The following is a 23,757-nucleotide window of genomic DNA, read 5'->3' as shown; positions in this document are numbered from 1 at the left end:
TGATTTCTGTGCATTAATTTTGTATCCTGAAACTACGCTTAATTCATTGATTATTTCTACTAGCTTTCTGGTGGCATCTTTAGGATTTGCTATGTATAATATCATGCCACCAGCAAACAGTGACAAATTAACTTCTTTTTTTCCAATTTGGATTTCTTTTATTTCTTTTTCTTCTCTGATTGCTGTGGTTAAAACCTCCAAAACTATGTTGAATAATAGTGGTGAGAATAGGCAGCTTTCCTTTTTCATGATCTGAGAGGAAATGCTTTTAGTTTGTCACCACTGAGAATGATGTTGGCTGTGGGTTTGTCATATATGGCCTTTATTATGTTGATGTAGGTTCCCTCTATGCCCACTTTCTGGAGAGTTTTTTTTTTTTTTTTTTATCATAAATGGATGTTGAATTTTGTCAAAAGCTTTTTCTGCATCTATTGAAATTATCAAATGGTTTTTATCTTTCAGTTTGTTAATATGGTGTATCACATTGATTGATTTGTGTATTGAAGAATCCTTGCATCCCTGGGATAAACCCCACTTGATCATGGTGTATGATGCTTTTAATGTGCTGTTGGATTCTGTTTGTTAGTATTTTGTTGAGGATTTTTGCATATATGTTCATCAGTAATATTTGCCTATAATATTCTTTTTCTGTGACATCTTTGCCTGGTTTTGGTATGAGGGTGATGATGCCCTATAGAATGAGTTTGGGAGTGTTCCTCACTCTGCTATATTTTGGAACATTTTAGGAAGGATAGATGTTAGCTTCTCTCTAAATGTTTGATAGAATTTGCCTGTGAAGCCATCTGGCCCTGGGTTTTTGTTTCTTGCAATATGTTTATCCATAGTTTCAATTTCAGTGCTTGTGATTTGTCTGTTCATGTTTTCTATTTCTTCCTTGTTCAGTCTTGGAAGATAGTACTTTTCTAAGAATTTGTCCATTTCTTCCAAGTTTTCCATTTTATTGGCATATAGTTGCTTGCAGTAGTCTCTCATGATCCTTTCTATTTCTGTGCTTTCAGTTTTTCCTTCTCCTTTCTCATTTCTAATTCTGTTGATTTGAGTCTTCTCCCTTTTTTCTCCTGATGAGTCTGGCTAATGCTTTATAAATACATTTTTTTATCTTCTCAAAGAACCAGCTTTTAGTTTTATTGATCTTTGCTGTTGTTTTCTTCATTTGTTTTTCATTTATTTCTGATCTGATCTTTATGATTTCTTTCCTTCTGTTAACTTTGGGGTGTTTTGTTGTTGTTCTTCTTCTTCTTCTTTCTCTAATGACTTTAAGTGTAAGGTAAAGTTGCGTATTTGAGATTTTTCTTATTTCTTGAGGCAGGGATGCATTGCTATAAACTTACCTTTTAGAACTGCTTTTGTTGCATCCATAAGTTTTGCATCATCGTGTTTTCATTATCATTTTTTCTAGGTATTATTTGATTTCCTTTTTGATTTTTTCAATATCTTGGTTGTTTAGTAGTGTATTCTTTAACTACATGTGTTTGTGGTTTTCAGTTTTTTTCTTGTAATGGATATCTAGTCTCATAGTGTACTGGCTGGAAAAGATTTTTCATATGATTTCAATTTTTTTTTAATTTACCAAAGATTGATTTGTGACCCAAGATGTGATCTCTCCTGGAGATGTTCAATACACACTCACTTGAGAAGAAAGTGTATTCTGTTGTTTCTGGATCGAATGTTCTATAAATATCAATTAAGTCCATCTGGTCTAGTGTGTCACTTAAAGCTTTTGTTTCCTTATTTATTTTCTGTTTAAATGATCTGTCCACTGGTGTAAGTGGGGTGTTAAAGTCCCCTATTATTATTCTGTTACTGTCAATTTCCCCTTTTATGGCTGTTAGCATTTGCCTTATGTATTGAGGTACTTTTATGTTGGGTGCATTGATATTTACAATTGTTATATCTTCTTCTTGGATGGATGCCTTGATCATTATGTAGTGTCCTTCCTTGTCTCTTGTAACAGTCTTTATTTTAAAGTCTATTTTGTCTGATATGAGTATTGCTACTCCAGCTTTCTTTTGATCTCCATTTGCATGGAATGTCTTTTTCCATGTCCTAACTTTCAGTCTGTATGGATCCCTAGGTCTGAGGTCTCTTGTAGACAGTGTATATAAAGGTCTTGTTTTTGTATGCATTCAGCCAGTCCATGTCTTTCGATTGGAGCATTTAATCCATTCATAGTTAAGGTAACTATTGATATGTATGTTCCTATTACAATTTTCTTAATTGTTTTGAGTTTGTTTTAGTAATTTTCCCTTCTCTTGTGTTTCCTGCCTAAAGAAGTTCTTTTAGCATTTGATTTAAAGCTAGTTTGGTGGTGCTCAACTCTCTAAAGTTTTGCTTGTCTGCAAAGCTTTTGATTTCTTTGACTAATCTGAATGATAGCATTGCTGTGTAGAGTAATCTTGGTTGTAGATTTTTCCCTTTCATCCCTTTAAATATGTCCTCCCACTCACTGCTGGCCTGCAGAGTTTCTTCTGAAAAATCAGCTGTTAACCTTATGGGGATTCCCTTGTATGTTATTTTCTGATTTTTCCCGTGCTGCTTTTAATATATTTTCTTTGTGCTTAAATTTTGTTAGCTTGATTAATATGTGTCTTGGCATGTTTCTCCTTCAGTTTATCCTATATGGGACTCATTGCACTTCCTGGACTTGATTGACTATTTCCTTTCCCGTGTTAGGAAAATTTTCAACTGTAATCTCTTCAAATATTTTCTCAGACCCTTTCTTTTTCTTTTCTTCTCCTGTGACCCCAATAATTCAAATGGTGGTGCACAACATTATCCCAGAAGTCTCTGAGGCTGTCTTCAATTATTTTCATTCTTTTTTTCTTTATCCTGCTCTACTGCAGTTATTTCTAACATTCTGTCTTGCAGTTCAATTATCTGTTCTTCTGCCTCAGTTATTCTGCTATTGATTCCTTCTAAAGTATTTTTAATTTTAGTTATCCTGTTATTCATCACTGTTTGCTCTTTAGTTCTTCTAGGTCCTTGTTACATGTTTCTTGTATTTTCTCCATTCTCTTTCTGAGATTTTGGATCACCTTTGCTATCATTACTCTGAATTCCTTTACAGGTAGTTTGCCTATTTCGTCTTCATTTATTTTCTCTTGTGGGTTTTTAACTTACTCTTCTTATTTTGTCTAATTTATAGTATTTGAGATTTCCTTTCCCTAGGCTGCAGGGTCATAGTTCCTCTTGGTTCTGTTCTCTGCCCCCAGTGATGAGGTTGGCCCAGTGGCTTGCATAGGCTTCCTGATGGGAGGAACTGGTGCCTGTGTTCTGGTGGATGGAGCTGAGTCTTTGCCCTCTGATGATCAAGGCTATGTCAGGTAGTGTGTTTTGGGGTGTCTGTGAGCTTAATATAACTTTAGGTAGTCTGTGTGCTGAGGGGTGGGTTTGAGTTTCTCTCATGTTTGTTATTTGGTTCAAGGTGTCCAGTGCTGGGTGCTTCAGGCAGGGTGGAGCTGAGGCTTGGATTCAGAGAGAGGCTTCCATGAGAGCTCATATCAATTAATATTCCTTAGGGCTATGAATTCTCTAGTAACCAAGCATCCTGGACTCATTGCTCCCACCCCAAAGCCTCAAGCCCTACTTCTGTTTAGGAAACCAGGACCCAGTAAGTCATTCATCATGGCAACAAAAGGGATAAAATAATAATAGTAGTAGTATTGGTAATAATAATAATAATAATAATAATAATAATAATTAAAAGGACTAACAAAATCCCACACAAATGGTAGAAAGTAAAATCAAACAAACAAAAACAGAAACAAGGAAACACACACACACACAAGAAACAAAAGCAGAACCAAATAAAACAAAAAGCAAGAGAACAACCAGACAAACAGAAGAACCCATGAATGAAATCATTTAAAAAGGAAACTAACAAAAACACAAAACCAAAAAACAAAACCAAAGCAGAGTGTTACCTGAAGAATAAAGCGAAGAAACAAAACAAACTGACAAAAAATGATTAAAAAAATAAAAGGAAAAGGGGTAAGAAAACAGAACAGAAAAGCAATGTAGAAATAGGAATATAAAAAATGAGAAATATCTTAATAAAAAGGGGGAAAACACAGAACAATAGAAAAGCAAAATAGAAATGGAAATATAAATAATAAAAATATATATTAAAGAAAAAGTAGTAGGTAAAATAAAGATCACAGAACAACAGAAAAGAAACAAAAAATAGACATATATTTAAAAATTTAAAAACCTGTTATAAAACACGAAGATTCCAAAACACAAAATAAAAAAAGACAAATACTAAAACAACGAGAACAAAAAACAAGCAAAACAGAACCAACAAGAGAATGAGTCAAAACATCAGAAAAATATTAGTAATATTTATGTTTTCCTGGGGTCTGAGCTGTAAAAGTCTTTGCACATGCCATGAGCCACAGTCAACCTCTGCCTCCCTAAGAAGTTCTACTCTGCCTCTGGGCTGGCCTCTTGACTTGCTGTGGGCCCTGTAGGGACCACTCAGACTCTGATCTAGACCAATTCCTGCATGTGTTTGCCCCCAAAGTCCACAGCTGCCAGAGCTACTTTGTTTTCATTTGTGGGAACACTCATTGTCTACTCAGATACTCCATAAATGCAGGATCTACCTACCTGATCATGAGGATTAATTTGCAGTTTGTGCAGCTGATGGAAAGATTTTCAACCCTCTTCCTTAGCCACTCCACCTCTGCATGTGGTCCATCAATAGGATTCTGTTTTTGAGGCTGCCTTGGAGCTCTTGGGTTTGCCCCAGTGAGGACAGGGCACAGAGGTGCTATGACTCCTTAGATCATGGGAGCCCTGGTGGCACCAAATGTGCAGGGAAGCCAGTAGCCAAAGGCACAAGAGATATGGCCCTAGTGAGAGCCTTTTATAGTACCTAGTGTAAGGCACGTGCAAGCCAGCCCTAAAGGGGTTTCTTTTATTATCCATCAGCAGGTGCAGGCATCTGGGAAGAGAAGCTACAATACTGGCTCCACCCCCATGTGTGACTTAGCAGTAGCTCCCTGCTTTCATGGCAATCTGTTCTTCCTCTGCAGGCATTCCCTGCTGTGGATTTCCTTGCTCCCATCCCCTCAGTCTGTCTTCCTACAGCCAACAGCAGTTCTCACCCTGGGCCTGTTCTCCAATCCTTATAATCCAGCTCCCAGTCCTGTTTCACACCTGTAAACACACGTCTCAGTCTGGGGCACATAGGACCACAGTATGGAATGTCTGTGCAGTTCTCACTCTCTCCCATCTACCACAGATGGGCCAATCCACCCTCTTCTGACAGCCTCAAATGCTTCCCTTCTGTCCCAATCAATTACCCCATCGGTGAGGGGGTTTCCCCAGATTTGGGAATCTCTCCTTTGCTTCAGCTCCCCACCCTGGGTGGCAGGTCCCACCCCACTTCCCCTTCTCCTCTTTTTCCCTTCCTTTCTTTGTCCTACCCCATTATGCAGGGATCTCTATAGGGCTTTCCCATGCCCAAGGTCTTCTGCCAGTGTTTAGCCAGTGTTCTATGAAAATTGTTGCATCTATAGATATATACCTGAATGATCCATGGAGAGAGATTAACTCCACATCCTCCTACCCCTCTGCCAACTCCTTTTTAAAATCTATTTAAAATCCATAGAGTGCATATAATCTTAAAAGTGTTATCATTCAACATGTTTTACATGAATTATACTTTCAATCATTACTTCAGTGAGTAGACACCTATTAACTTTACTACCGAGGCTTATTTGGGATTGGATAATTCATGTTGACAATATTGCAAGTGAGTGATGATTTACAGTGGTGGTTAGGGTGGTGACAATTAAGGTTGAGAGCAGAGGGCCCACTGAGTCTTGAAATATTTTCATTTTTCCCTTTATTTTTTCTTTTGTCTTTGTAATTCAGAGGATTCAAATAACATATGGCCATTATGTGACAATTATTCAGCTTTCTCAGGTCCAAAGTTCTGCTATGAGATAAAACAAGAGTGCCTTAAGGATGTGGTTGTTGCACTTGGTTGCTGTCCTTGGTTTAATTCATCAGATCAGTCTTGATCTTCTACATTTTTATATCAAGTCTTTGCTGTTGGAGGATTGGCTTTGTGCTGTTTTCTGTTTACAACAGAAAACATTGTTATTGCTTTCATTTTATAATATCCTGCTACACAAAACTCAATGTCAAAAAGAGCCAAATTTAAGAAAGGTGTGGGGCTGAGTATGATTGCTTACTTTACAAATGAGTTTTCCCTTTACAAAAAAATTCACAATGAATGCATTCTAATAAATTCTGAGTTCTAACAAGTTATATGTTTTCAGTTTATTTGTTTTGTTTTACTTTTCCATTTTCGTAAGATAGGTTTTAAGCAAGTCTCAGGAGAGGTTTTTCCAACTGCCCCAAAAGACATCAAGCTAGCAAGACCCCTTCATGAAAAATTGTAACTAACTTTCACATTCCTTTTTTGTCTTTGCATGCTCTGTTCCCATTAAATTCTCATCCTCTCCAATCCCAGCTCTCCCTTTACTTTCTGTTCTCAACCTCAAGAAATACTACTTATCCTTTAGTACACAATTCAGATATCATCACTGCTGTGATTCCTTCTTAACATTAGCAAGCAAATTTAGCACCCCTTACCCTGAGTTTCCACTGCTCTTATGTCAGAGACCTAATATAAAGTTATTTTGCAGTATACATTATTATTATAGTATATATTATTTTCCCCATGAAACGGTGAACTCCTAGAGGGAAGGGGTCATTTAAGTAACAGTATTTAAGAATATCACTTGCATGATATTTCATACATACTTCACACTTGACAAAATTTTATCAAGGTAATTTCCAGATGTGTCCCCAAACTAGAGAAGAACATGTAGATCTCATCTGATGTTTGGATACTTTCCCTAATTTTCTCAAGAAATTTGAGGAAAAAATAACCTATAATTAGAAAGCTTGAATTTCTTTTCTAGTTCTTACTTACTTCTGTGTACTTCTGAACAAATTTCTTAACATTTCTAAACCTCAGATCTGAACATAGGGAACAGATCAATCATTTGCCACCTTAAATACTTTATCCTCAAATAAGATTATAAAACATAACAGGTAAAATGCATTTTGGAAAATAAGATCTTAATATTATTGGGTAAGATTTGCTGAAAAACATGAGTCTGCACTGGAAGAACCAAATGTGAATGCAGGGAAAGCAAACAGATTCTAATTATGCTCTATCATTGAGGAACAGCCTTTATACATCAAACCACAACCATGTAGAAGAAGCAATACTTAAAACAGTTATAGGGATCTTTAAAACTCTGTTTAAGTCTTAAAGTATAGCTGTGAGGTTTTAATTTTGCTTTCCTTTTTGATAGAGGGGAAGAGATGGTAGCATGGAACAAAGAGAGAGATAGAAAGCTAAGTATGGGCCCAGGTTACATGAAATACATTGGATACTTGGTCCAACTTTTATTTAGCTTAGGTATAGCAGAAAAATAGCTTAAATGGGGGTCATGAAGGCTGCATTCTAGAAGTGACTCCATACATGAATTTGGCAGGTCCCTTCAACTCCTAGGACTTCAGTTTCATCATCTTTTAAATACAATGGGGACTATTGTTTATACAAAATAACATTATAAATATTGTAAATACAAAATAAATACATTTTATTTACATAGGATATAATGTATAATGTCCAATTATATTAATTTGAATATTAAAAAGGCATGAATGTATAAATGACAGTGTTAATCCAGATGGTTTAGATCTCTTCTAAATATAATCTTCAGGAGGTATAGAATGAAATACCAATAGCTCTATTTTCTTTTTAATAGTGAGTGGTAGAACTCTTTCCTCTTTCTCTCCAGTGTGTTAAAAATAATGTAATAGAGTTAGGTAAAGCCACACAGAACTCTATAATTATTTACCCCATGACCAGGCACAAGTTTTTCCCCTGGGCTTCAGTTTTTCTATCTGTAAAATGAGGACAACTAATCAGACTGTGATGAGGATTAAATATAAGCATGAAAACCATGTAGCCTATAACTTATACTGGGTGATTAACAAATATTCACTTCCTTCTTTGTTCCCCTCTATAGTAACTGGTACAGGATTCATGAATAGTATGTACTCAATTACTTATTGATCAATTATTTGGGTTTTGAAATTTCACACACACAGTATATTTATTTACCTATACATTTTTTTATAAATATATATATATATATATATATATTTATTTATTTTATTGGCTGTGTTGGGTCTTTCCTGCTGTGTGTGGGTTTTCTTTTTAGTTGCAGTGAGTGGGGGTTACTCTTTGTTGTGTTGCATGGGCTCCTCATTGTCATGGCTTCTCTTGTTGCAGAGCACAGGCTCTAGGCATGTGGGCTTCAGTAGTTGTAGCACATGGGCTCTATAGTTGTGGCTCATGGGCCCTAAAGCACAGGCTCAATAGTTGTGGCACATGGGTTTAGTTGCTCTGCAGCGTGTGGGATCTTCCTGGAGCAGGGATCAAACCTGTGTCCCTTGCATTGGCAGGCAGATTCTCAACCACTGCGCCACCTAGGAAGCCCCTACCTATACATTTTAAATCTTGGGAGAATTTCTGCTCCAGTTAAGTAGAAAATCCTTTCAAAATTTCCTACTCACAAAATTATATCTTAGTAAAATATAAATTACAAAATCCTTAATTTCTTAGTAAGCATAGAAAATCTCCAAGTTTTTTTTTTTTTTTTTTCATTTAAATCTTACAGTCCAGGGGTAGTGGATGATTTCCAGAGGGCAATGTGTAACCCAAAAAGATGTCTTTAAGGAAGTGAAGAATTCTACCTAAGCACACAGACTACCTAAAGCCATATTAAGCTCAAAGATAACCTAAAACATACCTCCTGACACAGCCTTGCTCAACAGAGAGAAAACACTTAGAGCCACACACCAGAAATCAGGCACAAGACACTGCCACCAGGAAACCTACTCAAGACACTGGACAAATCCCGCCACAGGGGGCAGAGAACAGAAACAAGAGGAATTAATACTAGAGAGCATAGGGAAAAGAGACAACAAATCCTATAAATTAGACAAAATGAGAAAACAAAGAAATAACTTATAGGCAAAGAAGCAAGAAAAAAACCTGCAAAACCAAATAAATGAAGAGGAAACAGGAAAATTGCCTGGAAAGGAATTCAGAGTAATGATAGTAAAGATGATCCAAAGTCTTAATAACAAAATAGAGTAAATACAAGAAACACTTGATGAGGACTCAGAAGAATTAAAGAGCAAACAAACAGTAATGAACAACAAAATAACTGAAGTTAAAAATACACTAGGTAGTATAAACAGCAGAATAACAGAGGCAGAAGAATGAGTAAGTGAGTTGTAAGATAGAATGGGGCAAATAACTGCCACAGAGGAGGAAATAGAAAACACAATAAAAAAAAAAAAATGGACGACAGTCTCAGAGACCTTGGTGACAACATGAAGCACACCAATATTTGAATCATAGGCATCCCAGAAGAAGAAGAAAAGAAAGGGTCTGAGATAATATTTGAAGAGGTTATAGTGGAAAACTTCCCCAACATGGGACAGGAAATAATTAACCAAGTTCAAGAAGCACAGAGAGTCCCATACAGAATAAACCCAAGGAGAAAAACACTGAGGCACATATTAATCAAACTAATGAAAATTAAACACAAAGAAAAAATATTAAAAGCATCAAGAGAAAAGAAAAAAAAGTGACATATAGGGAAAACCCATAAGGATAACAGTTTATCTTACTGCAGAAACTCTGCAGGCCAGAAGGGAGTGGCAGGATATACTGAAGTCCTGAAAGAGAAAAAACTACAGCCAAGAACACTCTACCCAGCAAGAATCTCATTCAGATTCAGTGGAGAAATCAAAGGCTTTACAGACAAGCAAAAGTTAAGAGAATTCAGCACCACTAAACCAGCCTTACAACAAGTGCTAAAGGAACTTCTCTAAGTAGGAAACACAAGAAGAGGAAAACACCTACAAATACAAACCCAAAACAATTAAGAAAATGGTAATAGGAACATACATATCAGGAATCACCTTAAATGTAAATGGATTAAATGCTCCAACCAAAAGACACAGACTGGCTGAATGAATACAAAAACAATACCCTTACATATGCTATCTATAAGAAACTCACTTCAGACCAAGGGATATATATAGACTGAAAGCAAGAGGAAGGAAAAAAATGTTCCATACAAAAGGAAGTCAAAAGAAAGCTCGAGTGGCAATACTCATATCAGAAAAATTGGACTTTAGAGAGTATTACAAGAGACAAGGAAGGACACTACCTAACAATTGAGGGATCAACCCAAGAAGAAGATATAACAATTGTAAATATCTACACACCCAACATAGGAGAATCTCACTACATAAGGCAAATGCTAACAGCCATAAAAGGGGACATTCACAGTAACAATATAGTAGGAGAGTTTAACACCCCACTTACATCAATGTACAGATCATCCAAACAGAAAATAAATAAGGAAACACAAGCTTTAAATGACACATTAGACCATCTTGACTTTATATTTATAGGACATTCGATACAAAAACTACAGAATACACTTTCTTCTCAAGTGAACATGGAACATTCTCCAGGATACATCATATCTTGGATCACAAATCAAGCCTCGGTATATTCAAGAAAATTCAAATCATATCAAACATCTTTTCTGACCACAACACCATGAGGCTAGATATCAATTACAGGGAAAAAAGCTAAAAAGTACAAACACATAGAGGCTAAACAATACGCTATTAAACAACCAAGAAATCACTGAAGAAATCAAAGAGATCATCAAAAAATACCTAGAAACAAACGAAAATGAAAACACAACCCAAAACCTATGGGATGCAGCAAAAACATTTCTAAGAGGGAAGTTTATAGCAATACAGTCCTACCTCAAGAAACCAGGAAAATATAGATTAAGCAACCTATTCTTACACCTGAAACAATTAGAGAAAGAAGAACAAAATAACCCCAAAGGGAGCAGAAGGAAAGAAATCATAAAGATCAGATCAGAAATAAATGAAAAACAAATGAAGGAAATAACAGCAAAGATCAATAAAACTAAAAGCTGGTTCTTTGAGAAGATAAAAAGACATTATAAACCATTAGCCAGACTCATCAAGAAAAAAAAAGAGGAAGACGCAAATTAGACGTGAGAAAGGAGAAGTAACAACATACACCACAGAAATACAAAAGATCATGAGAGACTGCTACAAGGAGCTACATGCCAATAAATTGGAAAACCTGGAAGAAATGGATAAATTCTTAGAAAAGTACAATCTTCCAAGACTGAACCAGGAAGAAATAGAAAAGATGAACACACAAGTCACAAGTATGGAAATTGAGACTGTGATTAAAATCTCCTGACAAACAAAAGCCCAGGGCCAGATGGATTCACAGTCGAATTCTATCAAACATTCAGAGAAGAGCTAACATATATCCTTCTCAAAATCTTCCAAAATATAGCAGAAGGAGGAACACTCCCAAACTCATTCTATAAGGTCACCATCACCCTAATACCAAAACCAGGCAAAAATGTCACACAAAAAAAGAAAATTACAGGCCAATATCCCTGATGAATACAGATGCAAAAATCCTCAACAAAATACTAGCAAACATAATCTAATAGCACATTAAAAAGGTCATACAACATGAACAAGTGGGGTTTATCCCTGGAATGCAAAGATTCTTCAATACATGCAAATCAATCAATGTGATATATCAACAAATTGAAGGATAAAAGCAATATGATAATCTCAATAGATACAGAAAAAGCTTTTGACAAAATTCACCATCCATTTATGATAAAAATTCCCTAGAAAGTGGGCATAGAAGGAAATTACTGCAACATAATAAAAGCCATATATGACAAACCAATAGACAACATCATTCTAAATGGTGAAAAACTGATAGCATTCCGTCTAAGAACAGGAACAAGACAAGGATGCCCACTCTCACCATTATTATTCAACATAGTTTTGATAGTATTAGCCACAGCAATCAGAGAATAAAATGAAATAAAAAGAATCCAAATTGGAAAAGAACAAGTAAAATTGTCACTCTTTGAAGATGACATGATATTATACATAGAAACACTAAAGAGTCTACCAGAAATCAGCTAGCACTAATCAATGAATTTAGTAAAGTAGCAGGATACACAATTAATGCACAGAAATCTCTTGCATTCCTATACACTAAAAACGGAAGAGCAGAAAGAGAAATTAAGGAAGCTCTCCCATTTACCATAGCAACAAAAAGAGTAAAATATCTAGGAATAAACCAGCCTAAAAAGGCAAAATACCTGGATGCAGAAAACTATAAGACACTGATGAAAGAAATCAAAGATGATACAAACAGATGGAGAGACATAACATGTCCTTGGATTGGAAGAATTAACTTTGTGAAAATGACTATCTTACCCAAAGCAATTTACAGATTCAATGGAATCTCTATCAAATCACCAATGACATTTTTTACAGAACTAGAACAAGAAATCTTATGATTTGCATGGAAACTCAGAAGACCCAGAATAGCCAAAGCAATCTCGAGAAGGAAAGACAGAGTTGTTGGAATTAGGCTTCCTGACTTCAAACTATACTACAAGACTACAGTGATCAAGACAGTATGGTACTGGCACAAAAATAGAAAGGGAGATCAATGGAACAGAATAGAGAACCCAGTGGTAAACCCAAGCACATATGGGCACCTTATCTTTGGCAAAGCAGGAAAGAATATGCATTGGAAAACAGACAGCCTCTTCAATAAGTGGTTCTGGGAAAATTGGACTGCTACATGTAAAAGAATGAAATTAGAACACTTCCTAACACCATCCACAAAAATAAACTCAAAATGAATCAAAGACCTAAATGTAAGGCCAGACACTTTAAAACTCCTAGAGGAAAATATAGGCAAAACACTATGACATACATCAAAGCAAGATCCTTTTTGACCCACCTCCTAGAATCATGGAAATAAAATCAAGAAAAAACTTAAAAGCTTTTGTACAGTGAGAGAAACCATAAAGAAGACAAGAAGACAGTCCTCCAAATGGGAGAAAATACTTGCCAATGAAGCAACTGACAAAGGATTAATCTACAAAATATGCAAGCAGCTCATGCAGCTTAATACCAAAAAAAAAAAAAAAAAAAAAAAAAAAAAAAACCCATCCACAAATAGGCAGAAGACCTAAATAGACATTACCCCAAAGAAAACATGCATATTGCTAACAAACACATGAAAAGATGCTCAACATCACGAATCATTAGAGAAATGTAAGTCAAAGCCAAAATGAGGTATCACCTCACATGAGACAGAATGGCCATCATCAAAAAATCTAGAAACAACAAATGTCGGAGAGAGTGTGGAGAAAAGGGAACTCTCCTGCAATGTTGGTGGGAATGTAAGCTGGTACAGCCACTATGGAAAACAGTATGGAGATTCCTTCAAAAACTAAAAATGGAACTACCATAAGACCCAGTAATCCCACTACTGGGCATATACCCTGAGAAAACCATGATCCAAAAAGAAATATATACCATAACGTTCATTGTACCGCTATTTACAATAGCCAGGACATGGAAACAACCTAAATGTCCATCAACAGATAAATGCATAAAGAAGATGTGGTACATACATACAATGGAATATTACTCAGCTTTAAAAAGGAATCAAATTGAGCTATATGGAATGAGGTCAATAGACCTAGACACTGTGAAACAGAGTGAAGTAAGCCAGAAAGAGAGAAACAAATACCGTATGCTGACTCATATGGAATCTAAAAAAATGGTACTGATGAACCCAGTGACAGCTTAAGATTAAAGAGGCAGATGCAGAGAATGGACTGGAGGACACGGGGTTGGGGCGGCACAAAGGGGAAGCTGGGATGAAGTGAGAGAGTAGCATAGACATATACACTACCAACTGTAAAATACATAACTAGTGGGAAGTAGCTGCATAACAAAGGGAGATCATTTCGAGGATGGATGATGCCTTAGAGGACCAGGACAGGGAAGGTGGGGGGGAGTCATGGGAGGGAAGGGATATGGGGATATGTGTCTATATACAGCTGATTCATTTTGGTGTACCTCAAAAACTGGCAGAAGGGTGTAAAGCAATTATATTCCAAGAGCTTAAAAAATAAATAAATAAAACTTATGGTCCCAGTAAATTGAGTTGCTCATTCATGTTAAGGCTGACATGGAACTAACTTAGAATTCAAAACAGGTGTATCATTTTTAGTTTCTTCAGAAAAGCAGGCTTCTTGAAATCCCTTCATACAACCAACTCTAATTGACATGTACAGTCCCTTTGCATAAGTGCTCAAATTGTGAGAAGGAAAGTAACTTGTACCTCTATTGACATAGTTCTTCAGCAATATAGAAACTGGCTTTATAATTTTAAAAACATTTTATCAATAGTTCATTTGAAAGGAAACATTTTAACCTTCAACAGCAGGTTGTATTGAGAATCAGTGTTTGAACATTTATATACTGGTAACATCAGTAGGGGCAAAGCCAAAGGATCAGATATGATTCCATCCCTCTTATTCCAAACTTATAGCCATCAGGACAGCATTTTCCAGGCCTGGAACACACTATGAATTAAATTAGCTCTGAAGTTATAGCCAAGTGTGTTATTTATAAAATTAGTACAACTGAAATATTTACCATTTTCATTCTTAACCATCTCTTAGGTAAGCTGGCTTCTCCTGTCTTTATCACTCTGGAAAATTTGCTCAAGTATTTAATTATGAACTGACTTCTTTTGTACATAGTGAAGATGGGAGTAACCCAGGCCATTCTGCTGGCCAATTTGTTATGTTCAAATTTTTCAGGTATTGGAATGGTGACAATGACAAGTCAGTACAATTAATACTGTGGCAGGATCAGAATAGACAATCTCACTTCCAGGGTAAGTATACACTTGAAGGATGCTCCTATCCAACGTCTCTCCAAGTTCCACTTCCTTGGAATAAATGACTGAAAAATAGTCACTCTATTCCCACATCTCCCAAACTCCTGGTGAAACAAGAAAATACCAAACCAGCAAAAAAACAAGGGACTACATGGGCACATTATGTGACCCACAGAACATCTCTCTGACCTCATATACTGCTCATGACAATTCTGTTGATTAGACTCCTGCTTTTCTTTCTCTCTCAAATATCCATTTAATTTCTCACATTGTTCTTCCTCATTGAGTCTGACTTACTATATTCTTTCAAAAAATAATTTTATTTTATATGTATTATATTTCCTTTATCCTTCCTCCTTACCTGCCTCACTAATGCTTACCTATTCTGATTTTTCCTCCTTCAAACTATTACATCTTTTTAAAGGAAAGCTTTTAGAAAATTCCTCATTCACATACAGTTGTTAAGTGTTTCACTTCACACTGACAAACATTTAGTGATTGACCACATCCAGATCTACCTATTTCTTTTCTTTTTATTTATCCCTGTGTTCTTTTTGGAGGGGGTGGGGGGCTGGAAGCATGTTGGGGTATTTAATTTTGTGTCCCTTGCTACTGTTTCAACCTCTTTAACTTTGCTGTCTGCTAAAGGAATACTCCCCTTTCTCCTTCTTTACTGATCAACTTTCATATCATTTGTGGAACCACCATCAAAATTATCAGGTTTTGGAGGGTTATGCCATTCTCTGTTATGCCAAGAATGTTGCCTCAACTTTGAATCCTTTTGTAAAATACTAAAAGTATTGAGTCTTTGCATATATTTAGTCCATGCTAACTCTAATATTTCTCCTTTCTTTTGGCATCCCTAAAGATATATCCCCCATGGGGATCTTCTTATATTTATATAAAAGTTAAATTTGCTTGTTTATTTCCTACTGGTATCCATAACCTCAAGATATTCAACATTTTAATCACCTCAAATCCTACTACATATCTACAAGGGTGAGTCAAAAATTATCTGCACTCTGGCTGTAGCATTTATAGAAGTTTTAATATAACTGAGTGGATTTTTTTTACTATACATCGATTATCAATGTTGTGTTAATTTCAGGTGTATAGAAAAGTGATTCAGCTATACACATACGTGTATCTATTCTTTTTCATATTGTTTTCCCATTTAGTATTTACAGAATAGTGAGCAGAATTTCCTGTGCCATGCAGTAGGTCCTTGTTGGTTATCTATTTTAAATATAGGAGTGTATACATGTCAATCCCAAACTCCCAATCTATCCCTCCCACCCACTCTTCCCCACTGGTAATGAAAAGCGCATTCTCTAACTCTGTGAATCTGTTTCTGTTTTGTAAATAAGTACATTTGTATTATTTTTTTTAGATTCTTCATATAAACAATATCATATGACATTTGTCTTTGTCTGATTTACTTCACTTAGTATGATAACCTCCAGTTCCATCCATGTTGCTGCAAATGGCATTATTTCATTCCTTTTAATGGCTAAGTAATTTTCCATTGTATATATGTACCACATCTTCTTTATCCATTCATCTGTTGATGGATGTTTAGGTTGCTTCCACATCTTGGATATTGTAAACATTGTTGCAGTGAACATTGTGGTGCATGTATGCTTTCAAATCATGTTATTCTCTGGATATATGCCAGAAGTGGAATTGATGGATCATATAATAGCTCTTTTTTGTTTTTTTAGTTTCTTATGGAACCTCCACGCTGTTCTCCATAGTGGTTGGACCAATTTACATTCCCACTAGCAGTGTAGGAGCTTTCTCTTTTCTCCACACCCTCTCCAGCATTTATTGTTTGTAGGATTTTTGGTGATGGCCACTTGGACTGGTGTGAGTGATATCTCCTTGTAATTTTGATTTGCATTTCCCTAATAATTACCAATGTTGAACATTTTTTTTAATGTGCCTCTTGCCCAGCTGTATGTCTTCTTTGGAGAAATGTCTGTTTAGGCCTTCCATTCACTGTTTTTTTTTTTTTTAATAAATTTATTTATTTATTTATTTAATTTATTGGCTGTGCTGGGTCTTTGTTGCTGCACATGGGCTTTCTCTAGTTACTGAGAGAGGGGGCTACTCTTCGTTGTGGTGTTCAGGCTTCTCAGTGTAGTGGCTTCTCTTGTTGTGGAGCATGGGCCCTAGGCACGTGGGCTTCAATAGTTGTGGCACATGGGCTCAGTAGTTGTGGCTCACAGGATCTAGAGCACAGGTTCAATAGTTGTGGCTCATGGGCTTAGTTGCTCCGTGGCATGTGGAATCTTCTCAGGGCAGGGCTTGAACCTGTGTCCCCTGCATTGGCAGGTGGATTCTTTACCACTGCACCACCTAGGAAGTCCTCCATTCACTTTTTGATTGGGTTGTTTATTTTTTTTGAGCTGCGTAAGCTGTTTATAAATTTTTGAGACTAATAACTTGTTGGTCACATCATTTGCAAATTCTTGCATTCTGTATGTTGTCTTTTTGTTTTGTTTATGGCTTCCTTTGCTGTGTAAATCTTTTCAGTTTTATTAGGTCCTATTTGTTTATCTTTGTTTTTATTTTTATTACCCTAGGAGGTGTATCAAAAATATCTTGCTGTGATTTATATCAGATAGTGTTCTGCCTATGTTTTCCTCAGAGTTTTATAGTATCTGGTCTTATATTTAGGCCTTTAATCCATTTTGAATTTATTTTTGTGTATGGTGTTAGGGAGTGTTCTAATTTCATTCTTTTATATGTAGCCATCCAGTTTTCCCAGTGCCACTTAATAAAGAGATGGTCTTTTCTCTATTCTATAGTCTTTTCTCTTTTGTTGTAGATTAATTGACCAGAGGGACATGGGTTTATATCTGAACTTTCTATCCTATTCTATTGATCTATATATCTGATTTTGTGCCAGTACCATAATATCTTGATTACTGTAGCTTTGTAGTATAGTCTGAAGTCAGGGAAAATGGTTCCTCCAGCTCCATTTTTCTTTCTCAAGATTGTTTTGGCTATTCAGGGTCTATTGTGTCTCCATACCAATTTAAATTTTTTTCTCTACATTTGTGAAAAATGTTTTTGGTAATTTGGTAGGGATTGCATTGAATCTGTAGATTGCTTTGGGTAGTATTGTCATTTCCAAAACCTTGTTTCTTCCAATCAAGAACATGATATATCTTTCCATCTGTCTGTGTCATGTTCAGTTTCTTTCCTCAGTGTCTTACACTTTTCAGAGTACAGGTTTTTTCTCATTAGGTAGTTTTATTCCTAGGTATTTTATTATTTTTGTTGCAGTGGTAATTTGGATTGTTTCTTTAATTTTGCTTTCTGATCTCTTTCATTGTTAGGGTATAGGAATGAAATGCAAGAAATATCTGTGTATTAATTTTGTAACCTGCAACTTTACCAAATTCATCAATGATCTCTAGTAGTGTTCTGGTAGCACATTTAGGATTTTCTATGTATATAGTATCATGTTATCTGCAAACAATAACAGTTTTACTTATTTTCCAATTTGGATTCCTTTATTTCTTTTTCTTCTCTGATTGCTTTGTCTGGACTTCCATAACTATTTTGAATAAAAGGGGTGAGAGTGGATATCCTTGTCTTGTTCCTGATCCAAGAAATTTTTTTCTCTCAGTTTTTTTACCAATGAGTATGAAGTTAGCTGTATGTTTTTCATATATAGCCATTGTTATGTTGTGGTAAGTTCCCTCTATGCCCACTTTCTGAAGAGTTATTATCATAAACTGTTGTTGAATTTTGTCAAAAGCTTTTTCTGCATTTATTGAGATGATCATATCATTTTTACCCTTCAAATTGTTGATGTGATGTATCACATTGATTGATTTGTGCATGTTGAAAAATGTTGCATCCTTAGGGTATATCCAATTTGATCATGGTATATGATCCTTTTAATGTACTGTTTGTTTCTATATGCTAGTATTTTGTTGAAGTTTTTTGTGTAGTTTTATTTTTTGTGATATCTCTGTCTGGTTTTGGTATCAGGGTGATGGTGGTCTCATAAAATGAGTTTGGGGGTATTCCTTCCTCAGCAGATTTTTGGAAGAGTTTCAGAAGGATGGGTGTTACCTCTTCTCTAAATATTTGATAAAATTTAACTCTGAAGCCATCTGATCCTGGACTTTTGTTTGTTGGAAGTTTTTAAATCTCAGTTTCAATTTCAGTACTTGTGATTAGTCTACTTATGTTTTCTATTTCTTACTGGTTCAGTCTTGGAAGACTTTACCTTTCTAGGAATTTGTCCATTTCTTTTAGGTCGTCCATTTTATTGTTGTATAATTTCTTGTGGTAGTCTCTAATGATCTTTCATATTTCTCTGATGTCAGTTGTAACTTCTCCTTTTCCATTTCTAATTTTATTGATTTGAGACCTCTCCCTTTTTTTCTTGTTGAGTGTGGCTAAATGCTTATCAATGCTGTATATCTTTTCAAAGAACCAGCTATTAGTTTCATTGATCTTTTCTATTTTTTTCTTCTTCTCTATTTCGTTTATTTGTGCTCTGGTTGTTATGATTTCTTCCCTACTATTAACTCTGGGTTTTATTTATTCTTCTTTATTAGTTCCTTTAGGTGTATGATAAGGTTGTTTATTTTTGAGCTTTCTTGTTTTCTGAGGTAAGATTGTATTCCTATATACTTTCCTCTTAGAACTGCTTTTGCTGTATCTCACAGGTTTTAGATTATTTTGCTTGCATTTTTATTTGTCTCTAGGCATTTTTTTTTTATTTCCTTAGTGATTCATTGGTTATTAAGTAGCGTATTGTTTGGCCTCCACGTTTTTGTACTTTTCAGGTTTTTTTTTTTTTTTTTTTTTTGTAGTTGATTTCTAATCTCATAGCATTGTGGTTGCAAAAGATGCCTGATATGAATTCAATTTTCTTAAATTTACTAAGTTTCGTTTGGTGGCCCAGCATGTGAGCAATCCTAGAGAATGTTCTTATTTTTGTCCCCATTCAGCCAGTCTGCTTTTGGTTGGAGCATTTAATCCATTTATGAGTACATTTAAGGTAGTTATCAATATGTATATTCCTATTGCCATTTTCTTAATTTTTATGGATTTTTGTGAGTCTTTTTTCTTCCCTCTCTCTTTTGTTCTCTTCTATTATGATATGATAACTAACTTTAATGTGGTGTTTTGATTTTTTTTTTCTTTGTGTGTGTATCTGTTGTAGATTTTCTCTTTGTGGTTACCAAGAGATTTTGATGTACATAAATAAGATTATTTTAAGATTCTGGTCTTTTCATTTCAAATGCAATTCCAATATCCTGTATCTGTACTTTCTTTTTTCTCACAATTGTTGGTTTTGATATCATATTTTTCTGCAGATAAATTTTTACCTTTACTGGTCTTTACTGCTGAGATTTTTCATTAATAATTTTCTTGTTTCTAGTATTGGCCTTTTCTTTTCTGCTTAGAGAAGTTCCTTTAGCATTTGTTACAAAGCTGCTCTGGTGATGCTGAATTTTCTCAGCTTTTGCTTTTCTGTAGAGCTTTTGATTTCTCCATCAAATCTGAATGAGACCCTTGCTGGGTAAATTTGCTTGTATGTTCTTCCCTTTCATCCCTTTAAATATATTGTGTGACTCCCTTCTGGCCTGCACAGTTTCTGCTAAGAAATCAGCTGTTAACCTTATGGAAGCTCCCTTGTATGTTATTTCTTTCTTTACCCTTGTTTCCATTAATATTTTTCTTTGTTTTTAATATTTGCTTTTTTTCTTTAATTTTGTCAGTTTGATTAATATGTTTCTCTGTATGTTCCTCCTTGGGTTTGTTCTGCCTGGGACTCTCTGTTCTTACTGCACTCAGGTTACTATTACTGTTTCCATGTTAGTGAAGTTTTCAGCTATTATCTCTTCAAATATTTTCTCAGGCCTTTTTCTCTCTCTTCTCCTTCTGGGACCCCTATAAAGTGAATGTTGGTGTGTTTAATGTTGTCCCAGAAGTATCTCAGACTGTGTTCATTTCTTTTCATTCTTTTTTTCTTTATTCTGTTGTGGCAGTGTCTTCCAGGTCACTTATCTATTCTGTCTTCCAGGTCACTTATCCATTCTTCTGCCTTAGTTACTCTGCTATTAATTTCTTCTAGTGTATTTTTCATTTCAGTAATTGTATTGTTTATCTCTGTTTTTTGTTCTTTAGTTCTTCTAGGTCTTTGTCAAACATTTCTTGAATCTTCTCTGTCTGTGCCTCCATTCTTTTTCTGAGATCCTGGATCATCTTCACTATCATTATTCTGAATTCTTTTTCTGATAGATTGCCTATCTGCACTTTATTTAGTTGTTCTTGGATTTTATCTTGTTCTTTAATCTGGGACATATTACTCTGCCATCTCATTTGTCTAACTTTCTGTGATTGTGCTTTTCATTCTGCAGGCTGCAGGATTATAATTCTTCTTGCTTCTGCTTTCTGCCTTCTTGTGAATGAAGCTGTCCTAGAGGCTCATACAAGCTTCCTGGTGGAAGAGTCTGGACCCTGCCCACTGGTGGATAAAGCTAAGTCTTGTCTCTTTGGTGACCCAGACTGTACTCCAGAAGACTTAAGTAGCCTTTCTGCTGATGGGTGGGGCTATGTTCCTACACTGTTGGTTTGCCTGTGACAACCCAGAACTGAAGACTATAGGCTGCTGGTTGGGGCTAGATCTTGGGGAGGAAATGGCAGCCTCTAAGAGGGCTTATGCCAATGAGTACACACCAGAACTGTCACTGCCTTTGTTTTTGTCCCCACAGTGATCCACACCCTTCCACACCTACCTCTGTAGGAGACCCTCCAATACTGGCAGGTTGGTCTGGCCCAGTCTCTTATGAGGTCACTGCTTTTTTCCCTGGGCCCTGGTGCACACAGGACTTTATGTGCATCCTCCCAGAGTAGAGTTTCTGTTTCCCCCAGTCCTGTGTATTCCTGGGATGAAACCCTTCTGGGCTCCAAAGCCAGTTTCTCTGGGGGCTCCTCCTCCCATTGCCAGATGCCCAGGCTGGGAAGCTTGACATGGCACTCAGGACTTTCACTCCTGTGGGAAACTTCTGGGTATAATTATTTTCCAGTTTGTAGGTCTCCCACTCAGTGGGTATAGGATTTGATTTTATTGCAGTTGCACCCCTCTTACTCTCTTCTTGTGGTTTCTTCTTTGTCTTTGGATGTAGGGTATCTTTTTTGGTAGGTTTCAGCATTGTGGGGGTTTTTGTTTGTTTTCTCGATGGTTGTTCAGCAGCTAGTTGTAATTTTGGTGTTTTCAGTGAGAAGGGGTGAGCTCAGGGACTTCTACTCTGCCATCTTGCCAACCAATCCTATTTCTTTATTTTTTTTATATTTAGTCTCATAAGCCCCTCCAGAAACGCAACTACCAACAACTTGTTTTTCTTATATATCAAAAAATAAATTTTCCAGTCTTTACTTTCATTAATATCCTGTATTTCTTTATTTTTGTAACTTTCTATTTTAATTAAGTTAACCAATAAATTTTGTTTGATCACCCTGCATAGGTCCCATGATGAGTATAATTCCTTAAACTCCTGCCACTTTCTAAAAACAACTTTCCTCTTGGTATTCAAAGTCCACATATACTATGTCAGATCACAGATAAGAAAAAGGAGTCAGGAAGTTTCTAATCAAAGAAACAAACACAACAATCAGCAGTGATATGTGTGTCTGTGTTTGTATATATATTTCATTGAATATCCATAACACTTCTTTATGTGAGTGTTTTTGAGATTAGGAGCACATTTTTCTCATACCATGGCTGTTTCGTAAATATTAAATTATAATTTTAAAAGACATATACATTAAAAACAAATATCATCCAGCAGAAAGTCAAAGGAAAAAATGCTTTTCTCAAAGTTCTATATATCATCACCTTCTGTCTCTCTATTCTCCATCAGTGCTTATTTTACAGTCCTTATACTTTTAAGCATTGTGCCAAATACTTGATATTTAACAGCCATAGCTAGCAAACCCCTAGCAGCACCAGTATAGTTGTTGGTACTGTTGTTGTTGTTGTTGTTGTTGTTGTTGTTGTTGTTGTTATTCACTATATAGGGTTGCCTCTAAAAGATCCCTCCTTTCCCATCATTTGGTATTAAAACTCATCGCTTTTCCCAACTCCTCCTGCTCCCAGCATTACCTCTGTGTTCTCTCTGGCCCTGCCTAATGATCTGCTGTGGGAGCAGCTGGCTTCATTTTCTATCTCCATCTTACCAGAAAAACCAGAGGAGAAACAAGAAGAAAAATGTTGACCCTTTAGCTATCTATCCCACCATCTGTTCCTCTGTTTTCTATGTCAGCCATTCTGATTTGGTAGTAAGGAACAGAAATTGCCATGTCAGTTGTGTTCTTGATGCTTTTATTTATCTGGCACACTTATTTTAATATTGGTTAAGAGAAAAGAGTACATAGAAATGTCCTTTTACAGTAAATAAATGAATGGCTTGCCAAATATCAATGGACACAGAGAGGGAAATTTAACTATTGAACTGGCTTTAATCTCAATGTTTAATGTATCTGTTCATATTCCTCAAATGGAAGTTAGGAAGAGATTTTCCCTTATTAACATGGAAGATGAAAAACATAAAGTGCAGGGGAACTTTCCTAGCTATAAAGCCCTCTTTCTCTGCCTCTTCTTTGAAATTCTAAGTCACTCTACTCTAGTCTCTTCTTCTAAGTTACTAAGGGCCGCAAGACCTCCTCATCGACAATGGTTGAATTTTGGAGCATTCTAATGCTACAGATTTTCAGTTTTATTAGTGAACATTTGTGAATTTGCATACCTTGTGCCTTAAGCAGTGCACCCAAGAGTCTGAGGGTATGTG

At 35.9% G+C, this 23,757-nt stretch overlaps 1 protein-coding gene across 1 annotated transcript in view; it reads right to left on the bottom strand.

Annotated features, from left to right (window-relative positions):
• RIT2 (Ras like without CAAX 2) overlaps positions 1-23,141 on the bottom strand; it is a 601,483-nt gene extending 578,342 nt beyond the window's left edge. The window contains 1 exon segment of the mRNA XM_057698203.1: positions 23,043-23,141. Coding sequence (XP_057554186.1) covers positions 23,043-23,141 — 99 coding nt within the window.
• Positions 23,142-23,757: the final 616 nt, after the last annotated feature.

The sequence above is a fragment of the Hippopotamus amphibius genome, chromosome 11 (genome assembly GCF_030028045.1).
Source record: "Hippopotamus amphibius kiboko isolate mHipAmp2 chromosome 11, mHipAmp2.hap2, whole genome shotgun sequence".
NCBI classification, from domain to species: domain Eukaryota; kingdom Metazoa; phylum Chordata; class Mammalia; order Artiodactyla; family Hippopotamidae; genus Hippopotamus; species Hippopotamus amphibius.
The sequence above is the reverse complement of the archived record's forward strand: the minus strand, read 5'-3'. Positions and strand labels throughout refer to the sequence as shown.